At 29.6% G+C, this 23761-nt stretch overlaps 4 protein-coding genes across 8 annotated transcripts; 3 read left to right on the top strand and 1 right to left on the bottom strand.

The window, feature by feature from the left end:
• The first annotated feature begins 21 nt into the window (after nucleotides 1-21).
• LOC122628905 lies at nucleotides 22-7809 on the top strand. Of its 4 annotated transcripts, XM_043811770.1 has the most exons (14): nucleotides 22-380; nucleotides 454-520; nucleotides 875-1033; nucleotides 1121-1318; nucleotides 1404-1523; nucleotides 1925-1984; nucleotides 2825-2936; nucleotides 3013-3136; nucleotides 3208-3343; nucleotides 3770-3826; nucleotides 5008-5133; nucleotides 5411-5664; nucleotides 5730-5917; nucleotides 5998-7809. In XM_043811770.1, the coding sequence occupies exons 2-14, from the start codon at nucleotides 502-504 to the stop codon at nucleotides 6296-6298; spliced, it is 1854 nt and encodes a 617-aa protein (XP_043667705.1). In that variant the 5' UTR covers nucleotides 22-380; nucleotides 454-501; the 3' UTR covers nucleotides 6299-7809. The 4 variants fall into 4 exon arrangements, with proteins under 4 accessions (XP_043667705.1, XP_043667706.1, XP_043667707.1 ...); XM_043811771.1 differs by lacking the exon at nucleotides 3770-3826 and having other exon boundaries at nucleotides 23-520; XM_043811772.1 differs by lacking the exon at nucleotides 1925-1984 and having other exon boundaries at nucleotides 24-520.
• Nucleotides 7810-8677: 868 nt separating this feature from the next.
• On the bottom strand, nucleotides 8678-14729 carry LOC122628906 (vesicular glutamate transporter 2). Of its 2 annotated transcripts, none has more exons than XM_043811775.1 (8): nucleotides 14298-14729; nucleotides 12658-12908; nucleotides 12279-12515; nucleotides 12114-12198; nucleotides 11917-12022; nucleotides 11259-11520; nucleotides 10253-10627; nucleotides 8678-10054 (listed from the first exon to the last, which is right to left on the bottom strand). In XM_043811775.1, exons 1-8 carry the CDS (start codon nucleotides 14305-14307, stop codon nucleotides 9809-9811), a joined length of 1572 nt encoding a protein of 523 aa, XP_043667710.1. In that variant the 5' UTR covers nucleotides 14308-14729; the 3' UTR covers nucleotides 8678-9808. The 2 variants fall into 2 exon arrangements, with proteins under 2 accessions (XP_043667710.1, XP_043667711.1); XM_043811776.1 differs by having other exon boundaries at nucleotides 14294-14727.
• Nucleotides 14730-18913: 4184 nt separating this feature from the next.
• On the top strand, nucleotides 18914-22201 carry LOC122628261 (flavin-containing monooxygenase FMO GS-OX4-like). The gene is made up of 7 exons (XM_043810365.1): nucleotides 18914-19237; nucleotides 19333-19552; nucleotides 20258-20399; nucleotides 20538-20849; nucleotides 20921-21071; nucleotides 21157-21431; nucleotides 21577-22201. The coding sequence occupies exons 2-7, from the start codon at nucleotides 19344-19346 to the stop codon at nucleotides 21787-21789; spliced, it is 1302 nt and encodes a 433-aa protein (XP_043666300.1). The 5' UTR covers nucleotides 18914-19237; nucleotides 19333-19343; the 3' UTR covers nucleotides 21790-22201.
• A 202-nt stretch (nucleotides 22202-22403) lies between these two features.
• Nucleotides 22404-23648, top strand: LOC122628262 (dynein light chain Tctex-type protein 2B-like). Its single transcript, XM_043810366.1, has 4 exons — nucleotides 22404-22630; nucleotides 22834-22967; nucleotides 23041-23174; nucleotides 23240-23648. The coding sequence occupies exons 1-4, from the start codon at nucleotides 22461-22463 to the stop codon at nucleotides 23285-23287; spliced, it is 486 nt and encodes a 161-aa protein (XP_043666301.1). The 5' UTR covers nucleotides 22404-22460; the 3' UTR covers nucleotides 23288-23648.
• The last annotated feature ends 113 nt before the right edge of the window (nucleotides 23649-23761 follow it).

The raw sequence follows: 23761 nt of genomic DNA, 5'->3' as shown, positions 1-23761 counted from the left end.
TTAACTGTACGATACAAACAATGTTCCAATTATTGAAATATTATTATAAGAAAATTTTATCATATCAAATTCTCAAAAAACATAACCTAAAGTGTATACGTAAGTCTATATAAATTATAGAAATCGATAATGTCAATACCATCTTAAATTTTAAACCGTAACACAATAATATAAGAATAATATACTTTCATATTAATAATATCTAAAAAAATTTGTGCGGTTACAGCGAATTATTAGAAAAGATAGAGAAAGAGAGAGGTTATGTCGACATTTCATCTTGACAGGCGCAACTGCTCAGCTGCGTTAGGAAGTAGAATATAAAAAAGTCGCAAAAAGGTTGTGAGTAGTCAGTGAACATTCGGCTCTCGACTGAGCAGGTAGTACGTAAGAGGTTCTTATCAAGTTTTCCGAAGTGAACAAATTTCAATTTTACTATTTTTCTGATCTGTGCAGAAAATTATTTTACAATTTCGAAAATAAAAATATACAAGAAGAGCAAATATGGACGATAAAAGAATCGGTGAGTATGATGAAAAAAGGTGGATGCACTTTTCGATTTTTAAAGTGCACAGATTGCACACTAAGTAGAAGCTGAATGAAAGCAGGGCAACATGCTCCATTTTTTATCAGGAACGAAGTAAAAAATCGATGATACACATTTTGAAAAAATAGACGACAGCGATTATTTTTTCTTTATCTTTTTTATCAGTTTTTTATCTTCGTAAATAAATATAAAAATAATTCTTTCTAAATATTATTTCTAAATAAAAAATAAATGTTATAAATATAAAATATATATTATAATAAAAAATAGTTATTATTTCTAAATAAAAAATAAAATAAATTTGAATTTTTCTTTATTTTGTTTAAACAGAACATATTGTAATGACACCAAAATGCAAAACTGGGAATTCAACAACTTTAATTATAGAAAGGCAGGCTTTAGAACCTCCTACAGAAAATGGAAATGATAATGTACATGTTGCTGGTGGAGATCACAAAGGAATAGTTATCAATAAACAAGCTATTAATGGTAGTTACATGATTTTAGAATAGATTTAGAATAGATTATTTGATTATCAAATAGATCTTATATTAGTGTTGTTTATTTAAATTTCAGTGACAAATGGTGAAATATCATCACCCCATCTGTGTCTTCAATTTAGAGTATTTTTAGTAAGTACACAAACTGGGAAACATACACAAGAGTCTAGGACACTTGAATTTTGGTTTTGCGACACTTGTTCAGAAACTGAACAGCCTACTGTTGCACAAGAATTTTTCAGAGAACTGGTTGCACCACAAGAATTTCCAAGAGGTAAAAAATATAGAGAATAACATGATTTATTTATTTTTACATATTAATTGTATTAATATAGAATCTTCCTTTACAAACTTAATAGATTATGTGGGATTTATAAAGAAAATAATAAAGCTAATGCAGCACAAGTACTCCAGTATTAAAAAATTAGAGGTAGAACTAAAACAGCTTGAAGAACCAATTTCACTTCCAACTAGACCATGTAAGTAAAACTTTAAAAAGCATAATTACTTGTATATACAAGTAAAACAAATGTACAACTATCATTGTTGATTCCTCTTAGTCTAACTAACATTTTGAAACCACTTATTTTATTTAAAAACAAAATCATAAAACAATCAACAGTTATACATGGGTAAAGGTTTATCTCTCATTTGATTAATCTCATTGAACTTGATAGTTCCTTATTGAACGATATTGGAGCAGCTGTCTCAAGTGCACATTAAAGCAGAAACCAGAGGAAATGCATACTTGACTTGAAGCTTCCTATGTTTTGTATCATTCATATGATTTAAGGGAGACTTTATTTACGTTTATCGTATGTGTATATATATTGTAAAGTATTATTATTACATTTTATACTTCATCTCTTATTATTCACAGCTCGTACCGGTTACTTACTCATCACACTTCCTTCATCTAAGAAAATTATTTGGAGAACAGGTTCGAGAAGAAGACAAAAGTTTTTGCATTTTTGTCATGTTTTGTTGTTGTGTTTTATTTTTTATCCACAGGCCTCTAGTTACAACACAAATTAATACACATAATGTAGATGAAAATAATGATTAAATATCTTCTGGTCAATACTGTTTACAGAATCTATTCTTTATAGGTATTAATAAAACTAAGGCCAAATTTTGTATTCAATAAATTAGTTTTCTTATATAGAATTGACCAGTAGATACATATTTCTCTGCTCAGCACAACAGACTGGTAACCATAACAATATTGGCTTAACACTTATTGCTCTCTATAATTTGCATTATACTCTTTTCTAGGTTAAATACATATTACTAAAAAGGAAACAACATTCACTTTTTACTACTTTATGTAACAATTAATAATTTAGATCATGATAAAAAATTTTCTAGTGTTTATATTTTAAAATACCAGTACATATTTTTAGATGCATTTCGTTTACTTTCTGTAGATTGTGTATCAATTCAAATATAGTAAGTGCTGGTTTATAATTAGTCTACTTGACCTAGATGTTTTATTCTATATATGGGGAACAATATATACACAAAGAGTATTCACAACATTAAAGCATGACTCTCAGTATATACACAAACAGTATTTCATTATTCTGCAAGAACTGTGTGTATCTAACAATTGTTATAAATAACTATAAAAGAAGCAATTTATGCAAACTAATTTTTCATTTCAGAGTCATTTTGTTTTTGTGCAATACTTTTTATATGCAGATGCACAGCTTCAATATTTTATAAGTTTTATACTATGTATTATATTATATGATTACTTCTTTATTACTTTTGTTAATAGTATCTACAGATGAAGCTGTTATGGATCAAGTAGTAGAGCTCACTATTGAAAAGGTGTTGGAACTTATTGAATCTGCTTATCCAAATCCAGTTACTGTAATTGACATAGCAAAGTAAGATGCAACAAATTTTATATTAATCGATAATAAATATTTAATTTTCAGTCTTATAAAATATTTTATATTATAGAGAACATGGTTGGGAAGTATCTGCAGTGGAAGCAAAAATGAAGGAACTACAAGAAAAGGGTGTTGTAAAAGCAATGGAGCATGGAGCTTTCACTAGAGTAGTACATCAAGATACTCAAGTGCAGGTAAAGTATATCAAATTTATGTACGTTTATTCAAAATATTTATAAATATCATATAAACATGTTTCATAAAGGTTGTCAAACAAATGCCTACAATGGCCAGTTCTAAGCAGCCAACAATAGCAATTATCACTGCACAATATTGTGAAAAGCTTGCAGTAGATTCTATGATCGAAAATAAAGAAACGTTTGTTCGATATACGACTGTAGGTAAGCCCCTCTATTTTCAATATTTCATAATTATTTATTTTCAAAAGTACTGTATAACGTGTATTCGAAATTGTAATTTTATGATTTTTCCAAACCATCATCTGACATATGTAATACTTATTATTTTATTTTATGAATTACATTTATGATACTAATAATGGAATAATGCTTCATTTTAGTATTAATAGAATATAACGAAAATCAATAGTTTTTCATTATGTGGTTTACAATTAGAGTACAACAAATAATATATCAGTGGTAACTTTATTCTAATTTATTTCTTATACATACATGTATGTTACTTAAACAATTAGCAATACTTGGGCAAAGTTCGCTGATCAGTAATATATGTATAAAGAGAATTTATTGAATATAAGACCTCAAAATATGTCATGTATATATATTTCACCGTGCATGAAACTTTAGGTACACCAACATCGCCAGATATGACAGACGGAGTTCCGCGCGTGATTTGCCGTTTTGGTAAAGTAGTCTGTAACATAGCTAGTTTTTCGTTGTCAACGTTACTTGTAATGTCACTTCATAGCTTGCCATCTGCTTGTATCCAAGGAACGCTGCAGGGTCACGGTGCTACGATCGTACATAAGACACTACCATTAATTATCTTCATCCGATACAAAAATTTTTGTGCCACGTTAACAAGACTTTAATCTCATTTACTACTCACCTTTTATGTTTATTCAATTATATTAATTAAATATTTAGAAGGTCGTTACACGAGAATCGTTCGTTTATTTTTATATACACAACTCATATTAGCATGGCACATGTCATATCATTTTGTGAAATGTTCTCTCCATGGAATTCTTTTATGTTGTATGCGTTTATTAGTATATAGTTCGAATTTTATCTTGTGTGCATTACTCAGTAATAGAGGAATGCAATTTTATTGTCTAATTGCGTACGCAATTAGGAGAATTATATTTATAAAATTTAGATTTACCTATTTTACAATTATTAAGTATAATGTATTACGATGAAATTTATAAAAATCATTAAACTTGACCTTTATATTGAGATAGAAAATATCGATTGTTGTAATCGATACAATTTTTTAAAATATATCTTTACGGTTACGGTTGGATTACAGATATGGTTACAGTCGAATAACCGGTTATTAGTTTTCTCTACCAGAAGTGATATTACTTCGTCTTATATGTAAGAATATTCTTGTTTGACGTACAACTGCAATAGAGATTTACGAACAGACCGAATTTAAGAATTTAATTTTTATTCATAATATTTTAACTAAGTTTGATTTATACGTAATAGAAAATATTTTATATTTTTTTCATTTTTAATATTTATTAGAGTCCGTTTTATTTTAGTGTTCATTATTGAAACTTACATGACTTACATGACTCACATGAAATCTTTTATTTATTTTTGAAAAAATTTATTTTTGTTTAATAGTAAATCTACGGATCACTAATCAAGAAATGTTACATAAATTATAACGACATCGAATATGATGAATGCATAATTTTGGAATGAATAACTTTTCGATTAATTTGATTTCTACACTATACACAGGTCCAATATCAATTTTTTGATAGCGGCACGATGCACCTGTATAATACACAAGTTGAAAATCGAACATATTGAATTTACGTGATCTAAAACGTAAATGTTATTTGTTGTAGGAGAATCAAACGTATATACATTGGGTAATATCGGTGCTCATAGAATCGTTTGCACAAAACTACCAACCGTGGGTCATACTCGAGAAGCTATGACCGCTGCAGGAAATACTACAACCAGACTATTAGGTAAGAATAATTATTAGTTAATAATCGAATTTTGAGAACATAAAATCTACGGATATTCGATGGTTCTATTAATATATTAGTTATAAGCGAATAGTAAATAAAGTTCTCGTTGCATATGCATTGATTCTTCCTATAAATCTACTCTTAATTTAATATACACAATTTAATATACGGAGAATGAAAATTTTCAACGTAATAGTAAAATTATTGAATATACAATATCGTAAAAATAGTATATGTGAACATGGTATAAAAAAATATTTTTTTTTTCACGCAGGTACTTTCCAAAAGGTCGATTTCGTATTCCTGGTGGGTGTTGGCGGAGGTGTACCGCATTATACGGATTATAACAAGCACGTGAGGCTCGGCGATGTGGTTGTTTCACATCCAACTCTGATTAATAAAAAATATGTATACGTATACTGCGAGAGTGCGAAGACGAACGAAAATGGTAACTATCATTTCGAGACCAAAGAATATTGTCCACCTAATCTAGGTCTTCAGGAGATAGCCGTTAATCTCAAACAACAGGTGAGTCATTTAATGTGTACTTTTCATATTATAACAAAGTGTTATATGCTATTATTTACTTCAAGTCGGAAAACGAAATAAGTCCTCCTTGGCAAGAATATCTGAAAGAAGGTATAGAAAGTTTAGGTAATCAAGCGGAGCACGACTTCAAAGCACCACCCCCTGAATCCGATAAATTGTACATGGCTATTGGAGACAGAGACGTAATTGAAGTTGCTCATCCTATTGCTCCTCAGGATGCGACGAACAAGAGGTACATTTATAAAATTGATTCTTGTCTTTTTTACTGATTCTCTTATCGTTCAATTACGATCGTCCCGGTATGTTCATTAGAATGGACGGTTGTCCTCGAATCCACTTGGCACCAATCGCTTCGGGTCGACAAATTGCACGAGATGATCAACTCAGGCAAAAATTTGCCACTCGATTTGGTGCTCTTGCTTTCGATGCTGAAATGGACGCCGTCGTTGAAAGTATCCTTGGAAATTGTAGAGAGAGTTTCGCAGTGATACGAGGTATCTCCGATTACAAGGACGGTTCTCGTATCAAGGAGTGGCAACCTTATGCATCCTTGGCAGCTGCGAGCGTTATGAAAGCTGTTATTTGCGCTATGGATCCACCAACCAACGTTTAATCTTCATTGTTTTCCTATTTCTTGAGTGGATCGTTACCCGATTTACTTGATACGGCATGTATCGCATTAAAATGCGATATGGACCAAATCTTTTGATGATCGAACATCAGATAACTTCGTTGACAAAACTGATCGGCACAAAGTGCATAAATAATAATCGGCGAATATTTTTGTTCGTCATTTTTCACTGATATAGAAATCGTACTATATATGTAGAAATCGTTATAAACGGGCCACCGGCAATTTCATTTTCTACTTTTACTTTCGTTTCTATTCGTCGAATTTTTATGATGTAGTAGGTTTACACGAGGTGATTTCTGATATAAAAGAATATTTGAACAGATAGGGATGTTCGATAGGTACAATGAGATCATAAACCATCTTTGGTTGCTGGTCAACCGTGCAATAAAACGATCGAAAGATACGCGTAATTATCGCCTTCCAAAATGATTTTTTTTATGTATTTTACAAGAAGCTAATGTTTCTACTGAAGAGTGCCATTTTTCAGACATCATTTTTTTAACAGGAAATCAAGTTCCATTCCGATTTTATATCGCAACTTTTTCTGCACAGATATCGTTCGCAATATCGTTCGAGATATTCGAACGTAGCAATTATACTGACAATAACGGTTGATTTTATATAAGCAGAATCTTAGTAGTTTTCCAATTAATTTTCTTTACTTAGCTTCGCTCTTCGTTATTATCTATGCGCGAATGCCCATGCTAATAGATCGAAACGTATCGTTCATGTCAGTCGAAAAGTTTATATCAATGTGAACGCCGAACAAAGTTATACCGACATTGATTTTAATTATTTTATAGAAATAGTGCCATTGCTACTGTCCGACATTATTGAATGCTTCTTATTTAAAGAGATTATTTAAGTTAGATTTGCATTTAGAAATCGTTCCTTGGGTATCTTTTCAAGATAAAATTTTTAATAGATCGATTTCACGATTTATGAATAGAACGTAGAGGAAGAAAGTATTAAATGTTAGGACCGAAGGAAAACGAGAATAACACTCGACGTTTTCACGGAGTATTTCCACTGTCGTACTTTCCATCGTAATATAGGTATAGATTAACAAATCAATCTCAATTCGAATTTACTCGATGAACGTAGCTAGATTTAGATGTGATAGTTGTCGCTACAAAGTAAAAGTGCGTTGCCATCATTTGGCAATATTTCTCAAAATCCAATCAAATTAATCGTTACAATATTAGGTACATCTATGGTCATTACATATTTACCAGAGTATATCGATGTTTTAAAAAGATCACATTTTATTCAGGAAGCTGCAAGAGTGTTAAAGATTATCTAACGTATATGGATACTTTTATATTAATTTACTGTTGTCGAAAAAAGAATCGATCGGGGATAAAATCGATGTCTTCACAGATGAATGTTCTTAAGAACTACGAGAATATTGATAAGCGTGCCAATGTGTTCATACGTACGAAGTAAAAATTACTGTTCTTGAACAAATTATAAAATTCGAACTACACGAACATATCGTTTCTTCCAAGAGCGTATACGTTTCATCCAACGTTTAGTAACAATTCCGATCAAACTTTATCGAATCCTTCCATTACAACACTTCCTAGCATTACTAATGCTTTATATTCTAAAGCACAGGGTAGTAAGTAAGAACTAAATTATATTGTATATCTATACAAAGATTACACTCAAATATAAATCGGAATAAAACGTAGGAAAGTACTATATATATATATATATATATATATATATATATATATATATATATGTATGTATATGTATATGTATATGTATGTATGTATCTAACGTCTATCGTGTTAATAGTGCAAGTCAAAAATTTTAATAGACAGATACACGTGATTTATTACCGAGAGTAAAAGTATTTATCATTTATGAAGTCTTCTAACTTATAGCTGATAATCATATTTATTTATTTATTTATTAACATGACGTGATGTTATTGATTATTACAAATTATTTTCTTTCTCTTTAAATTGTATCCAATAAACAAAGCGTGGTCTATTATATCTGTCGCTGGCACAATATCAAAATGATAGAAACAATGTTTCTAAGTGTAGGAAAAGTGGACCGAAAAGACGATGAAAAGTCACTTGTTGTGTAGGAGCACAATATTCAAATTCTATAAGCTACAGAGAGAAAGAGAGAGAGAGAGAGAGAGAGAGAGAGAGAAAGAGAGAATCAACTTACGCATTATAATGATATAAAATTTAATATATATATATATATATATATATCGACGAGTTATATATTATAGAATAATGAATTCGATTTACCTGATGAAAGATTCCTATGTATGGCCTAACTTTAATTTTATGATTAAAATATTTCTTTTTCTTACGTTATTGCGTTAACAGGAAGTCTGACATGTATATTTATTCATATAAGAATCCATTACGGCGGTACACAGTGGTATATTATAAAATATGAGAAGGTTCTCGTTAACATTTGCGTTTCTCATTGCTTTGGTAGAAGTTACTTTCATGCATTTAAACCGCGTAGATTTTACAGCAAAGAATAATATAAAAAGCTTTGCATTCCCGACTGCGCAGTGTATTTGCATTTTTTCTTATAACGCGCTTTCAACGCTAGTCGCACTATTGTGTTTCTTTATTCGTTCACACATATAAGTTAATATTTTAATATTACAGAGTAATAAGAAACTTCTGGGCGAGGTTTAGTAATAAGATTTTAATCATATACATGATTTCTTTTGATTATTTATTGAGTATCTAATAACATCTTACTATTTTTTCTATTTTACAATTTTTTCTTTCAATGGCATTTGTATTATATGAAAAAAATTTTTAATTCAAATCAAGGGAATTTTAACCTTTGCATTTGTGGTAAAGAGGTTTTATTACAGAAGTTTAAAAATTATACGAATTTTTCAGTAACGCGTTCTTATATTATTAAAACAAGAAGTCGACGTTAATACTTTTGTAAAATTCGTATACATTCGAAACGATAGACTTTTATACGTATTAAAACGTACAAAGATATCGTTATCAAGTATAATTATATTATACAGTATTCTAAGTATCGATGCTCCTTCGATAATCATATGTATCGCCTTTTTGATAAGAATTATCACAGATCGATAATTATCAATTATCCCATAAATTTTGGTCACAGTGCATTTGCGTATTTTCATTACGCATACAAATGTACGAATTTTGATTAATATTACACATTCTCCTCGATGTACAACAACATTCGTATCATTAACCATTCCTGTTTTGTGAAATAAACTGTTTTACGAGTCAAAATTAAGACGTGACACTTTTTTTCTTGTTCAATGATTAGCTAAGTGACTCCAGATCTCGATCTTATTTTTCATCCACTTCGATATCGTAGAAGTATGTATACTGTATTATTTTCACGCAATATGTAATATTTGCAGAACTTACAAATTTTATATAAAAAATGATAAGGGGACGGTAGTATCTTTTGAAGGAGATACAGATGGAAATTAATATTTTACCTGGACCGTCACTTATCAACACATAATTTTTCTTCTTCCGGTTTACTTATCCTTTCCGCTCCTTCTTCACATTTAATTATCTCTTTCTTCTTTGTTTGTAAATCCTGCATTTCATTTTCATTCTGCTCCAGTGGCTTCTTATATTGGTTCCAAGGTTGTTCCTTGGATGTTCCACCAAACATGTAAATCAGACAGCCAGCTATCGCGTTGGCACCAGCAATAAGGAATACGATACGCCATTGACCAACACTTTGCTAAAAAGATAATATTATTTATTTGAATTGATTATTGATTCGAGATACACGTCCAAAATAAAATCGATCTGATATTGTTTGATATTTTTAGCAAGTAAAATAAAAATAATTATAAGTTTAACGACCCTCTTTAAGAGAGGATGATAAATAGCGTATGAAAGAATTTATCGAGGTATATATATATAAATATTTACTCACGTTATTGTTCGTAAGTATACCAACGATGACGGGTGAAATAAATCCTGCGCAAATCACAACCATTCCGCAAAATCCAAGCAGAATACTCGCGTAATTCGGGCTTAAATCAACGAAACTCGCTAAAGTGGAAGCTGAAACTGCTCCATTCACTGCTGTACCAGCCATCATAAAAATCACAGCGAAATAAGGATGACAACCGCTATAGCCTAATGCGATTATGAATATACCTTGTAAACCATTGCACACAAAGGTCGCTAATTTTCTTACGTTCGTTAGACTCATTCTTTCAGTTCGTAGAAGCCAATCGCTCATAATGGAGTAGAAATAGGAAAATATCATTCTCAGAATGTGAGGTGAACCAGATAAAATACCTGTCTGAAAATTATACATATAATGTATATAGATTGTAACGATTGTCTTTTTGATATAATATATAAAATATAAAATCGAAGAGATAATCATTAAAATTTATCAAAACGTTAATGCCCAGGAAATGCATTTGATCACATTAATTCCCCCGACAAATATGTACATACATACTGCATAAGGTCGTCATATTTCAACTGTGAATGTTATATTACAGATAACGATCTACAATGATAGTTACGTTTTTATGTTCGAGTTAGATACTTAATGATAAATCTAATACGTCATTTGTTTAATAAGATTAACATTCTAAAACGGAAATTCTAATTTTAATGAAACTTTGTGAGAATGTAAACTGATCAGTGAAATTTTTATAACATGTTTCGTACCTATATCATATTTATATCTATATATGACATATATGTCATAGTTGCAAATGTGTTTAATTATTTGAAGAAATAACTTTATTCCCGTAATATATTATATTAATGTCATAATTAAAAACCTTTCTTTATGATAAGTTCAGATATGAAAAGCAATAAAACGTTGTAATATTGCAGAAAAATGTTTGATATTAATGAAAATTTTTTATAAAAGAATATGCATAAATCGTTAGATTCATTTTAATGAGTTTTCTTACTGCGTGAATATTCCATCCATGAATGAAATTAAAGTACGTAGGAGCTTGTGTCATTAAGGTGAGGAAACCCCAAGCTCCACCCCATTGAGCCAAAACGGTAATCCATACCGGTCCTGACGTAAATATTGACTTCCAAGGTACTTCCGTTTCTTCGTCGTCGACGGATCCCGAAATATTGTCGAGTATGTAATTTTTTTCTTCCTCGGAGATACGTGGATGTATTTGCGGTGAATCATACACGAAAAAGAACCAGAAGCAGTACCTTCATTAAAAAAGAAATTTATCAATGTATATAAAATTTTTCTCACTCTTATTAGATTTTCTTCATAAAATATCTACGACCTTTTGTTGCAAAATATTTGTAGATCTATTAAAATGCTTATGTATACATATAATGTTTAGCATATATATTACGGCAATTTATTATGAATGTTTTAGTCCAATCTGTTTTCATGTAAAGACTGTTTAAAAGTTAAGCAAAAGAACTCAAATCAGTCTTGTTACGTGACCTACTTTATTCTTCTTTTATATTTTTTTATTCTGCTAGAGAGATTATGATTAGATCTACGGGTTATTTGCCGTTGATACACAAAGCATTCCATAATTAATATACAAAGTATATCACTTATACAATTACTTTATATTTGTATATACTTACCAAATTACTCCGAGAACAGACGTGACATAAAAGGCAGCTTCCCATCCAAAGGCATTGCTAACGGTTGCGCAAAGTGGATAAGTGATAGCAGCTCCCACAGAACTGCCTGTAGGAAAGAAATGTAAATAATTTTTAAATAATCTGAGTTAATATATTACAAAAACAAATAATCAATCTAATTTTATATCCAGCTTTACCTAAATAGGCACTGACGAATCTACTTCTTTCAGTTGGCGGTATCCATTTTGCTGTCATATCGTGCATGCTAGGCCAAACGACACCCTAAATAAATTTTATTTCCAATTAATTTTTCTTGTAGATATATTCTTGTATATAGATTTTCTTCTCAGAATTCAACCTACCGCAACAAGGCCCTGAAAAACTCGGAGAAACACGAGAGCGTTCAGATGATATTGAGTCGCAATAGGTATAAGAAAGCCTAAAAGGGCTGTTAATAAATTGGCACAGCCAAACACGAATTTTGTACCGTAACGTCTTGCCAAAATACCACCAGGAAGCTGAGAGAGCCAGTGAAGCCAATAATAAGCTCCTAATGCAAGTCCTTGATCGTACTCGCTCCAAGCAAATAAATCTTTGTACTAGTGAATATAAGAAGATAAAAAGATATGAATGATAAAAGATACAAAAAAACATTCTATTTTGAAACGAAAACTTAAATTCAATTGAGATCACTATGAAATTTTTTATCAATAATCTTCATTAATGTAAATAATTAATTACTGTTGTATTTTCGAAAACCAGTCTTTGTTCATCGACCTCGATGGAAGTATCAATACTTTCATTAAATGTTATATTTTTCCACAAATTGACAACATTTTCCTCCTCGCATTGAATAGACGAGGCTACTTTCGGACGTGGGACTACCATAGTTACTATAGTGAGATTCAGATTGATCCTTAGCATATAATTAATAGCAAATCCACAAAAAACGAAGTACCATAGTACATCTCGGCATGTAATGAATTCTTTTTCTTAAACAAAGAAAGAGGAAAAGTCATTTTATTTTTTTACATTGTGATATAATATGGGACAAATATTGTGTTATTAATTAAACAAAAATAATTACTGCGTTTTCTTTTTTTTTTATATTTCCTTCTGTGTTAATTGGTAGTTCACTTTAATACCTAATAGCATTATGAAGATTTATTATATAGATAACTTTTTTCTATTACATAGATAAATCCTCTTTTATTTGATAATTTATTTTTCTATCAATTTATTTAGATCAATCTATCGCATGAAAGAAAAATTGTCAGTCTTTTAAACAAGAATGAAAATTCCCTTCTATCTTAAAAAGTAAAATCATTTTATAGAGAATCAAATCGATATTTACGGCACATAAAAATAATTCAAATCGATGCATGTTTATCTCGATGCAACCATTCATAAATAATGTCTTTATAATAATTCTGATTTTATATTTGCTCGGCGTTATTAATTGTTTGTTAATAATAATATGATTAAAAATTAATTTTTTATTACGAAATGTGTAGACGTTCATGTTATTATAAATACGTTTCATTGCTTTTATTTTTTAAACAAAACGAATAATATAATAATCAGTACGATATTATTATGTAATATTATTATCTTTCCAAAATGATTTTACCAATAGAAGAATAAAAAATTGTCGTAGGTCATTCTCCCCGCACCATGACAATGGAATTTTACAATTTTGATATAGAGGGACTCGCCCCCAAGGTAGCGGATAATGTGTATAATCAAGGATGAATGTCAATGATTCCATTGACGGAATTAAACTGAAAGACGCTGACGCGATATCAAGCAAGTACCCTAGACTACAGTACATAAATCGGATGAGTCTAACGTTTCTCATAATGCTTTGTGAAATTTATTGTTGTGTTTGAGAAGTGTAATAGCTACTTAACTCGTTTTTTTTTCTTAGAAAATCGATCTATTCTTTTTTAGTAACCATACTTTTATTCATTGAAAGAGAAAAACAATTTTGTGGACATTTATTTCAAAATTGATTTATAAATAATGAATTTAATCATCTCGAGGAAGTGATTAGAATTTGCATTATCTCATAATGAGCTGGGTTGTATCGATTATGATGATAAGATTTTTTATATTTCTTAAACATCAAAACAGTATATAACTTTTATCGTTAGTTCAGTTAATTATGCTTAAGTCTGGATCTGTCAGAAAATTAAGTTCTCCAATTTTTTGATTCATCATTCGTCTTTATACATGATTCGTCATTGTATAAAGTATGTAAAGTATTTTGATCATTTTTAAAGTATTTCGATCATTTTGTTTTAATGTATTTTTGATCATTTTATAAAGTATTTTAATCATTTTTCACGAAGATAAAGATACAAATGCTCATTTTTACTTACTGCCACTCATTTTTATATCAGGTACTGATTAAATATTCAGAAGGATTGCTTTCTTGATGTATTTCACTTTATATAGAAATTAAATTAAACGCTGAAGAAGATGCTTTCTTTAATTCACTATTTCGTTATGAACAAATCCATTTGTTTGTTTCGTAAAACCAAAAGACATAATGCATTCACATCGTTAATTTTTTAAAATAAGATCGTAATCGGTAAGCTGCTGATAAGATTGTATTTAATCCTATAATCCTCTCGACCGTAAATTGGGAACTCCTTTTGTTTCCTTGTCTTCTTATCCGTGAATGAACGTTAATCAGCCAGTGTCACGACGAACACTGCCCGACTGTTCTTCTCAAATACGAGCACGAGCAGACCCTAGGAATCCTTCGTGCGATTCTCCTGCCACCAAGAAATCACGAGTGATAAGGCTAATTAAGTACTAACGCGGATATTTCTACCACTACGGAATAAATTTCTCTTGTCTCGATAATAATTTTCATCTAAGACAATGCATCTCTGCATTATCATTTTTTAAAAAATTCTGTTCTCTAGAAGATGGAAGTAGTTAATGAAAACATTAAAGATAGTTAGTATCGTTACTGTTTTGGAAAATCTGTAAATTTTTATGATAAGTGCTGATAATTGTAAAATAGATAATAAATACTTAATTTAATTTAATAAGTCGTTATGCAAATATATCATAATTAAAATGTCAGATATGATGTTAGTGCGTTCATAGTTAATTTTTAAAAGATTTAAAATAGACATGACTTCTATTTCTAATATTCTGACAAGAAAATTGGAAAGTATTATGATGTAAATGAAAATTTATAGTATATTTGATTTATATTTATTTTATATTATTTATATTAATATTTGACATTTAGTTTTATTTGCACATATATTTGTTGTTATTAATTGTTTTTTTATCGTTATTGATTGAAATATTAATTTATTTCAATATTTATTAGTAATTAATATATAGTGACTAATCGAAAAACAATTATATTTGTAACTTATTTAATTTCTTAGAGTATGTCCCCACTTTGAATCTTATTGGAAGTATTGTATATAGATATATTTGAAGTCACGTGATTAGTAAATATCCAATCAAATGTAGCCCGCCATTTTATTTTCTTCTGCGTAGCACCAGTAGAATTATCGCATATAAGCATACAAAGCTCGTCATATCGTTTTTGTGTATTGTAGCATTAAAACTTCATACGTAACTCGAACTCGAATTCTGTATTTTTAGATTTATTACAGTTTATTAAATAAATATGTTAGCCAAAAGAGCAAACGAACAAAATCACTAACAATCATGGATATAAATAAAATAAACAAAGTAAATACTCATACATGTGATCGACCACTAATGGATAATGTATCATTAAACTCATATAAGTTTACTATATATTATTTAAACATGGATCTCTGTATAGCAACTTCCAAAATAAAGTGAAAGCCGGATCGTCAATATCATTTCCAATATAAAGTTTATTATATAGTAGTAATACAATGCAAGTTGATAAGTTGTCGATAATATAGCACGCGATATGAAAATAATAGACGGGACTTCTTCCACAGTTAAATATTAAATATAATTAAATTCCATATACAAGATTAGCACGTTTCGTACAAACATATCCTTATTATAATAATATAATATATAAATAATATGAAAAAAGAAAAATCAATTATTATACATAATAATGAATGATTATACATAATAATTCACTTTTTATACATAGCCATATTATGATATATTATTATGATATATTTATATCATATTACGATATATTATAATTATACATAATCATAAGCATCATTTACCCGTCTACATCAGAGTAAAATAATTTTTATTAACACGAAGACTGACACAATGCTAAGGATTGGTCTTCTACATATCAATCAATATCGCTTGGTATTGGCTGAAGCTCGAAAAGATAAGTCTTTAATATTCGAATTAAATTTTTTTATCTTACTATTATATATCAAGTTCATACTGGAAAAAGCGATAAATCTGTCATACTTTAGTCTAGTCTGCGCGTTGTTTATTTTCGTACGGAAAGCTAGCAGTTTTCATGTCAATCTTTTATAAACTATAATTCATGAAGTAACAAATAACGAAATGTGATTAGAGAAAATCTTTTCGGATTTGTGGACATTTTAATATATTTTCGATTATTTCAACAGGACCATTGAAAGAACAGATCAAATATTATTATTATTATTTTATTAGCATTTCAAAGAATAGAAAACGAAAGAAGTTATTATATCGATGCACTAGGGTTAATAAACAATACTATGCTCTTAATCGGTAAAAATTATGGACAAAAATTATAATAATGGTACTTTCGAGTATCATCTTTCTAAGTTAATATGTACATTTTGATAAAGACATATTTAAATGGAAGAGACAAGCTAGAAAAGTATTATATGTCAAAGACATACTTATCATTTGCACTGATAAAAATTCTTATGTACTCGTAGATTTTATAGAATATTTAGTAGCTGTACATCATCACATTATCAATTCTCAAATTTTATTCTATACGTAAGATTCTTTAAAACGGTGGAAATAAATTTTTATTACGTTTCTACGCTAATTCTTATTACTGGTTTGTATTTAAATTTTCCATGCAAGTGCTATTAGTACTCTTTAATCATATTGTGTAATAGCAGATAAGCATGTAGAGACTGTCACAATAATTTAATATTCTAACGTTTTTAAAGCAATTTTTTTTAACAAAATAAGTTCAATATCAAAGATTTGTTTTGGTTACTACTACAAATGTTCTGAGATATAACAATCACTTATGTTATTTAATTAATAGAAGATATTCCGTTCATTTCGTTCGTGCTCGTTACTTAGTTATAAATATCATATTTAAAGTGATAAACGTGAGACTTGTTTGTTTTCTTTGCAAAACGTTTAAACGTATATCTTAATTTGTATACTGACAAATCTTAAACGAAATAATTTATAAAGTTTAAAAGAAGAAATAAACAGAAAACAATGATTCTTATACAATTTTGCGTCATCCGAGAATTCACCTCAATTAGAGGCAACATAAAGTCGAATGAAAATGACGGAAAAACAATGAGAAGAAAATAAGAATTAAGAAGTACATGATGTACGGCAGTTCGGTCATATGTTTGCAGAATAGAAGACGTTGATAGCATTTTGTCGTTCGTGAGATAATTCCTGTCTGAAATGTACTATCTATAGTTTCATTTCCTATATCTCAACGCTTATTGAGTAACGAGAAAAGTTAACGTTGATGTCTTTCTTTCTTGAACAATAACCCTATTTTATATGTGTGTGTGTGTGTGTGGTGTGTGTATTTCCATATCGCTTCTTTGACGATTTATTGTATTATCGCCTTGCGCGTGATTAATACGGAACTCATGTAGCATATAACAACATATGATAATGAAGAGGAGAAACGTAGATATGTCCTCGAGTTTACGAAGGATACTCCTAAAATCAGTAAAAGAAAATGAAATAAAAGAAAAAGAGAGACAAAAAGACAGAGATTAACCTCGCAATGGACTTTTCCGTTTCGTTGCCTTGAATATAAATTTCACGATAGTTGTGAACTTAAAAAAAAATAGTTTTGAGCAATTTTCAGATACAATTAGAGACGTAAAGAAAAACATTAGGAGAAATAAAGAAATACTAAAGAAAAAATACACGTATGTTTATAACTCATAACTGGAATTACGCATATATATCAACATGAATATAAATCACGCGTATAACGGATTTCCATGATGCAATCATGCGTACGACAAATACTGTAATTGCGAACTAAGTTTAAATAAATCGAGCTGGTTTACCCACGCAAAATAAAAGAGACTTGATCGCGAGACTCTTTAAGTCGACATAGTTTCACGGCTCATGTTGCTGTTAACCAGGAAGTAATTATTATAATCAAAGTCTCGATTGAAAAGAAAAATGTTACTTCGAAGCAATTTTCTTTCCTCTGTCGTAACCTGTCGAAAGGAAAAGGTGCCAGTTTCCTCTCACCGCATTAGAAAATGCTAGCCAGCACATTACTACCTTCTTTAGAATTTAAGAGAATGTTCGGCTTGCAAGCGCAAGTACCATTGCTATCACAATATTTTTTACTTTTATTTAGAAATTTGTCATATAAATGCACATTTTCGGATAAAATAACGAATCTCTTTGTAAAAATTAATGTATATTATTTTTCTAATTAAAAAAGAAAATAATAAATTAAATTCATGATTAATGAAGTTAAAGTAATTTAACTTTACGATATACATGCGAAAGAAATTTAAAATAATCGGTTTTATTAAAAATTACATTATCAACAGAAAAATACTTAAATTTATTGATCCAATGAAAAAATTTATTTCATTCATAAGTATCGTACTTCCCTAAGCGAGTCGTTTATTTGTGTAATACCTCTAACGTTATGCTTCATTAATGATCTTATGCATTTAAATATTTCGTCAGAATAAGCTACTCAACGATGATTATGAACGCGTCTTTCTAGAAAGAAATATTTTCCACATTTACATAAGCCTTTGATCGGAGGGGCAAGTAGAGAGGCCAGCGAGACATTATTGTAATACGCGTTTGACTTTCGTATGGACAGTCTTAATGCAGCCTTTGCTAGAAACAGTTCGGAGCTAAATAGCCTCTGTGTTGTACAGTTTAACACGATATATCATTGATAGATTCCTTCGGAGATCTTCGTGGCTTTATTTTTGAACTTTCCTGTAACACTAGTTACATTTTCCTGTTACACGGAAATATTATAAAATAATATTGAAAACATTGATATCTTAGATTTATTTAGCCGATTATTTACCTATTACCTAATTGTGATTTTCGAAGAAATACCACGTATAAAGAAATTTTTATTGTAGAAGATATACAAGGATATAACGAGGAATTTAGTCAAAGTGTATGTGAGATTATACAACCTTTCGTTTGTTTTAATTTTATCATGATACTATATCATTCGAATATTTTTTGAATAATTGGTAATGAAATACACAGTAGGAGAAAATATGCCAAGTAGTAAAACAAGAGTCGCAATTATTGGTGGTGGTGTTGCCGGTTTGATCGTGGCTCGTCACATAGCATCTAATCCCGACACCTATAGTCTTACTCTTTTCGAGCAAACCGATCAAGTGGGAGGAACCTGGGTTTATACAGACGAAACCGATATTGATAAGCATGGATTACCGGTGCACAGTAGCATGTACAAGAATCTCAGGTTTGCCTTGAACAATATTTTATCAGTTATTGTATTGTTTAAAGATTGTTTTTCTAGCTAACATATACAATATATATATATATATATATATATATATATATATATATTTGTATGTATGTATATCTGTATATATTTCTATTTCCTTGGATTTATATTTTGTACTTTGTACAAAAATATCCATTTTCTATCGAGTTACGTAGAAATGAACATTTACAAATATTTAGTATATAAAAATATTATTGTCTCATAAGATTTTCTTGTTTATTCAATTTATGAATATCTTTTTGGTATATTTTTTTATAAAATTTTTTCTTGTAAAGTTTAAACAATATCTATTTCACTATCATAATTTTTTTTTTTTTAATGCAATCATTTGAAAAAATTCCCGCGTTCTTAAATGTACAACTTGGTGACGGTTCTTCGAAGATTATAAAGAAAGTGTGATAAACTTCATTGACATATGATACACTTTTCGACTTATTAACGAGATCATTATAGCGAGTTATTCCGGAAAATAAGAGATACATGACCGAACGATAAGGTTTACTGCTTCTGTCGATTTAATCACGAGGGCATGCGTTTCTTTCAGAAGATAGACTTAAAGTTATAATGATAAAGATATAGCTTATACGATAAAAAACAAATACGTAAATAAGGAAATAAAGAAAAGGGATCGGTAAAAGAAATTTGAAAATTCTGATGTAGGACGAATCTTCCTAAGGAAATTATGCAGATACCAGATTTTCCAATGAAAGATCCGAGTGGTCCATCCTTTGTTCACCATACAGTAATACGTCAATATTTGTGGGATTATACGGAGTATTTTAATCTTTATTCCCACATAAAGGTATTTGTAAAAATACGAATACTAAAAAAATAACAATAATTTATGTTATTAAATAATTCAAAAGATTCAAAAAGCAGCAACTCAATTTTAATTTTTATAATTATTTTTTAAAGTTCAGTAATTGATTTTTAATTTTAGTTAAATACCGTGGTTAAACACGTAGAACCAGAAACATTAAGGAACGGTCAAACGATCTGGATTATCAAGTATGAAGATTTGGAAAACAAATTGGAAGGGACTAAGACTTTCGATGTTGTAATTTTATGCAATGGTCATTATACGGTTGGTCACGTTCCGCATATTTCAGGAATCGAAAGTTTTTACGGTATGTGTATACACAGTCATCAATATCGAATCCCTGAAACCTACGCCGGAAAAAAGGTATGCATCTTAGGTGCATCTTGGTCCGGGATCGATATTGCACTTGAAGTATCACAATACGCTGGACAGGTACAATAACTTTTTTCATTTTCGATAAAAGTAATTTTCTTATAAGGCGTTCTTATCTTTTATTTTGTTAGGTTTACTTAAGTCATAACTTGCCAAATCCGTTAGACTCGAAATTAGCGAAGAATATCAATCAAAAGCCAGGAATTGAATCTATTCAAGGAAATATTTTCACTTTCCTTGATGGAACTACTGCCGAAATAGATAACTTCATATATTGTACTGGTAATGCAATTCGAAATATTTCGATTATAACATACATTTTTTATCATATCAAATTTTTTTGTTCACATCAATTTTATTGCTTCAGGTTATAAGTTCACGTATCCCTTTATGTCATCTAAAGTTGAGATACGTACGGACGATAATCACGTTGAACCTATTTATAAACATTTGGTGCACATTACCATGCCTAATTTATTTTTCATGGGAATACCCGGACTCGTTATTCCTTTTCCAATGTTCCATATTCAAGCGCAATATATTGTAGAAATTTTGGAGGGTCGCATCAAGTTGCCTTCTCCTGAAGAGATGTTAGAAAATTTCGATAGAGAAAAGAATGCTTTATTGCAACAAGGGGTTCCTGTAAGATTGTATTTTATTAGTTCTTAATCGAGGATTTTCTCTAGATTTGTATAAAATAAATTTTGCAACTGTTTTATAAGTATTATATTTATATGTATTTAATAGTTAAGATATTTTTTCTCAAGTCGAATATTTCTTTTAACAGTTAAGGCATATCGTAAAGCTCAAGGAAAGACAATGGGCGTACTATGATGAAATCGCAGCAGCTGCAAACATACCGAGCTTTCCTCCTGTTATAAAGAAGATTTTCGACCACGTGTCCGAGATGCGCGATATCGATTTTACCAGTTACAAAAATCATCAATATCGTATAATTGACGATGAAAATTTTACTGTTTCTTGTTGCAAGCCTTGTTAGGGTTTACGCGAAAAGATAGAAGATGCATGAGATTTTATTTCAATAGAGAAAACGGACCACATAGTTTGGTACTCGTTAATCGCGCGTTTGTCGTTCAATGGTCGGAATGTATTTCTTTTTATTTCTTAGACCTTGACGACTTATGTTTCATTACCATCGATCATGCTCCGTCGTTAAACTATGGAGAAATGGATTAAGAAATATTACGATGGCATTTATCAGCTTGCTCTATTGTTTAGTTTGTAAGGGTTCAATGCATTGACGTAATATGATCCACGATAAATGAAAAGAAGATAGTTCTCTGGTGTAAAAAGAGAAACAAAATGTTATTGTAATTATGTATTTTTGCTGATAGATAATATGTTAATATAATTAATGACGAGAGAGAGATATACTCGGAATAAAGAATTATTATCATGGCATACTAAATTAAATTATTGACACTCCAATGTGCATTATCAAAAAATCATGCACTTCCGTAATTTATTTTAGTTTTTCATCCATATTTAAATTGAAATCTACATTTGAATAGTGCGCGTAGAGATAGTAGCGCCACCGCTTGTCGTCATAACAACATATTATCGGTATAAACAAGCCTCAGTATTATAATCTCGTGCTACGGAAGAGGAGTTTTTGTACTTTCCTTGATATTAATCAATTATCATCTGCAAATGGAAGACGCTGAAATTATTGATACTTTGGATCATCCGAATAATAGCAAGACAGAAAGATCAAATGATATTCCAGAAAACCTGAAGAATCTGGATGTGGAAATATTAGGTGAAGAAAGCAGTGAAGTGTCTGAACCTGTATATCGAATTCGGCCGCATCTTTATGATAAGTAATATATTTATTGTTTATATTTTTATTAGTAAAATTCTTCTTAATAATATTTTTATTACTAAAACTTTTTAATGTATGTGAATGTTACTTTTCGAAATTTGGTTATGTTATCGGAAATACATATTTGATATGTTCTATGCAAATATAGAAAGTTGCGTTCTCAGATGATATATTTATTATATCTTGTTCTTTTTTATCAAGGTTTAAGCCTTTAAGTGCAAAAGAAGTGATACACAATGTATTGTTTGATCAGCTCTCTACAAAAACGTATAATGCTCAGGATGCTGTCCAATGGACCAAAGATATAGCAGATACGATTAAAGAAAAAATTAAAGGTGATAGGAACTCTTCGAATTTTATTAATAGGCATAAAAGAAAATTAGATATCTGTTTCCTTTTTTTTTATAGAATTAAAATTTAAGCGTTATAAATATATCATAAATGTGGTCTTGGGGGAACAACATGGCGCTGGTATAAAAATGGGAACGAGATGTATCTGGGATGCAGAGGCAGATGCATATGCTTTCGACAGTTTTATAAATGTGAGAATAGCAAAATTTTATTAGTTATTTATAAAGTGTTCAAAATCTATATGACATTTTTGCAGGATACGATATTTTGTGTAGCTACTGTATATGCTATATATTTTTACTAAAATGAGTATAAGACATTACAAGGTGGATATATTGATTATATTGGTTATATATTGATTATAAGAATTCAATATATTGAATTATAAGTTTAAAAGTTTAGATGATCATAATATAAGAAAAGAAATAGTCATACTGTATTTTAGAAACAGCATGTAATTTATTAAAATGCAACTTATTATTACTATACATAGGATGCATGCAAAACATGGCACAGTTTTTATATACAATAATGAGTAGTAATTATCTTTATTATTTTGCAATGCTTATCAATATACTTATGTATGTAATATAGTTGTAATATAGCATTACATCTATATACAATTCTTATTAAATTTATATATGACATCAATATACTAAAATCATTATAGCACCATAATTCACGGCATTGCACTATGGTTAAAAAGTTTCTTACATACTAATTGTTAGAAATATTTAATGAGATTTTATAAATCTAAAATACATAAATTGTAAAAATT

The sequence above is a fragment of the Vespula pensylvanica genome, chromosome 4, assembly GCF_014466175.1.
Source record: "Vespula pensylvanica isolate Volc-1 chromosome 4, ASM1446617v1, whole genome shotgun sequence".
Lineage (NCBI taxonomy): Eukaryota > Metazoa > Arthropoda > Insecta > Hymenoptera > Vespidae > Vespula > Vespula pensylvanica.
This window is presented reverse-complemented; position numbering and strand designations above follow the sequence as displayed.

Excerpts from the sequence above, each read along its gene's own strand:
- LOC122628906 (XM_043811775.1), bottom strand. Across the intron at positions 12,199-12,278 it reads TTTTTCAGGGCCTTGTTGCG|GGTGTCGTTTGGCCTAGCAT; the intron begins GTAGGTTGAATT and ends AAATTTATTTAG. Across the intron at positions 10,628-11,258 it reads ATGGATGGAATATTCACGCA|ACAGGTATTTTATCTGGTTC; the intron begins GTAAGAAAACTC and ends TATAATTTTCAG.
- LOC122628905 (XM_043811770.1), top strand. Across the intron at positions 1,319-1,403 it reads ACCACAAGAATTTCCAAGAG|ATTATGTGGGATTTATAAAG; the intron begins GTAAAAAATATA and ends CAAACTTAATAG. Across the intron at positions 2,937-3,012 it reads ACTGTAATTGACATAGCAAA|AGAACATGGTTGGGAAGTAT; the intron begins GTAAGATGCAAC and ends TTTATATTATAG.
- LOC122628261 (XM_043810365.1), top strand. The coding sequence starts at position 19,344 with ATGCCAAGTAGTAAAACAAGAGTCGCAATTATTGGTGGTGGTGTTGCC. Across the intron at positions 19,553-20,257 it reads AGCATGTACAAGAATCTCAG|GACGAATCTTCCTAAGGAAA; the intron begins GTTTGCCTTGAA and ends ATTCTGATGTAG. Across the intron at positions 21,432-21,576 it reads TATTGCAACAAGGGGTTCCT|TTAAGGCATATCGTAAAGCT; the intron begins GTAAGATTGTAT and ends TTCTTTTAACAG.
- LOC122628262 (XM_043810366.1), top strand. The coding sequence starts at position 22,461 with ATGGAAGACGCTGAAATTATTGATACTTTGGATCATCCGAATAATAGC. Across the intron at positions 22,631-22,833 it reads CGGCCGCATCTTTATGATAA|GTTTAAGCCTTTAAGTGCAA; the intron begins GTAATATATTTA and ends TTTTTTATCAAG. Across the intron at positions 23,175-23,239 it reads CTTTCGACAGTTTTATAAAT|GATACGATATTTTGTGTAGC; the intron begins GTGAGAATAGCA and ends ACATTTTTGCAG.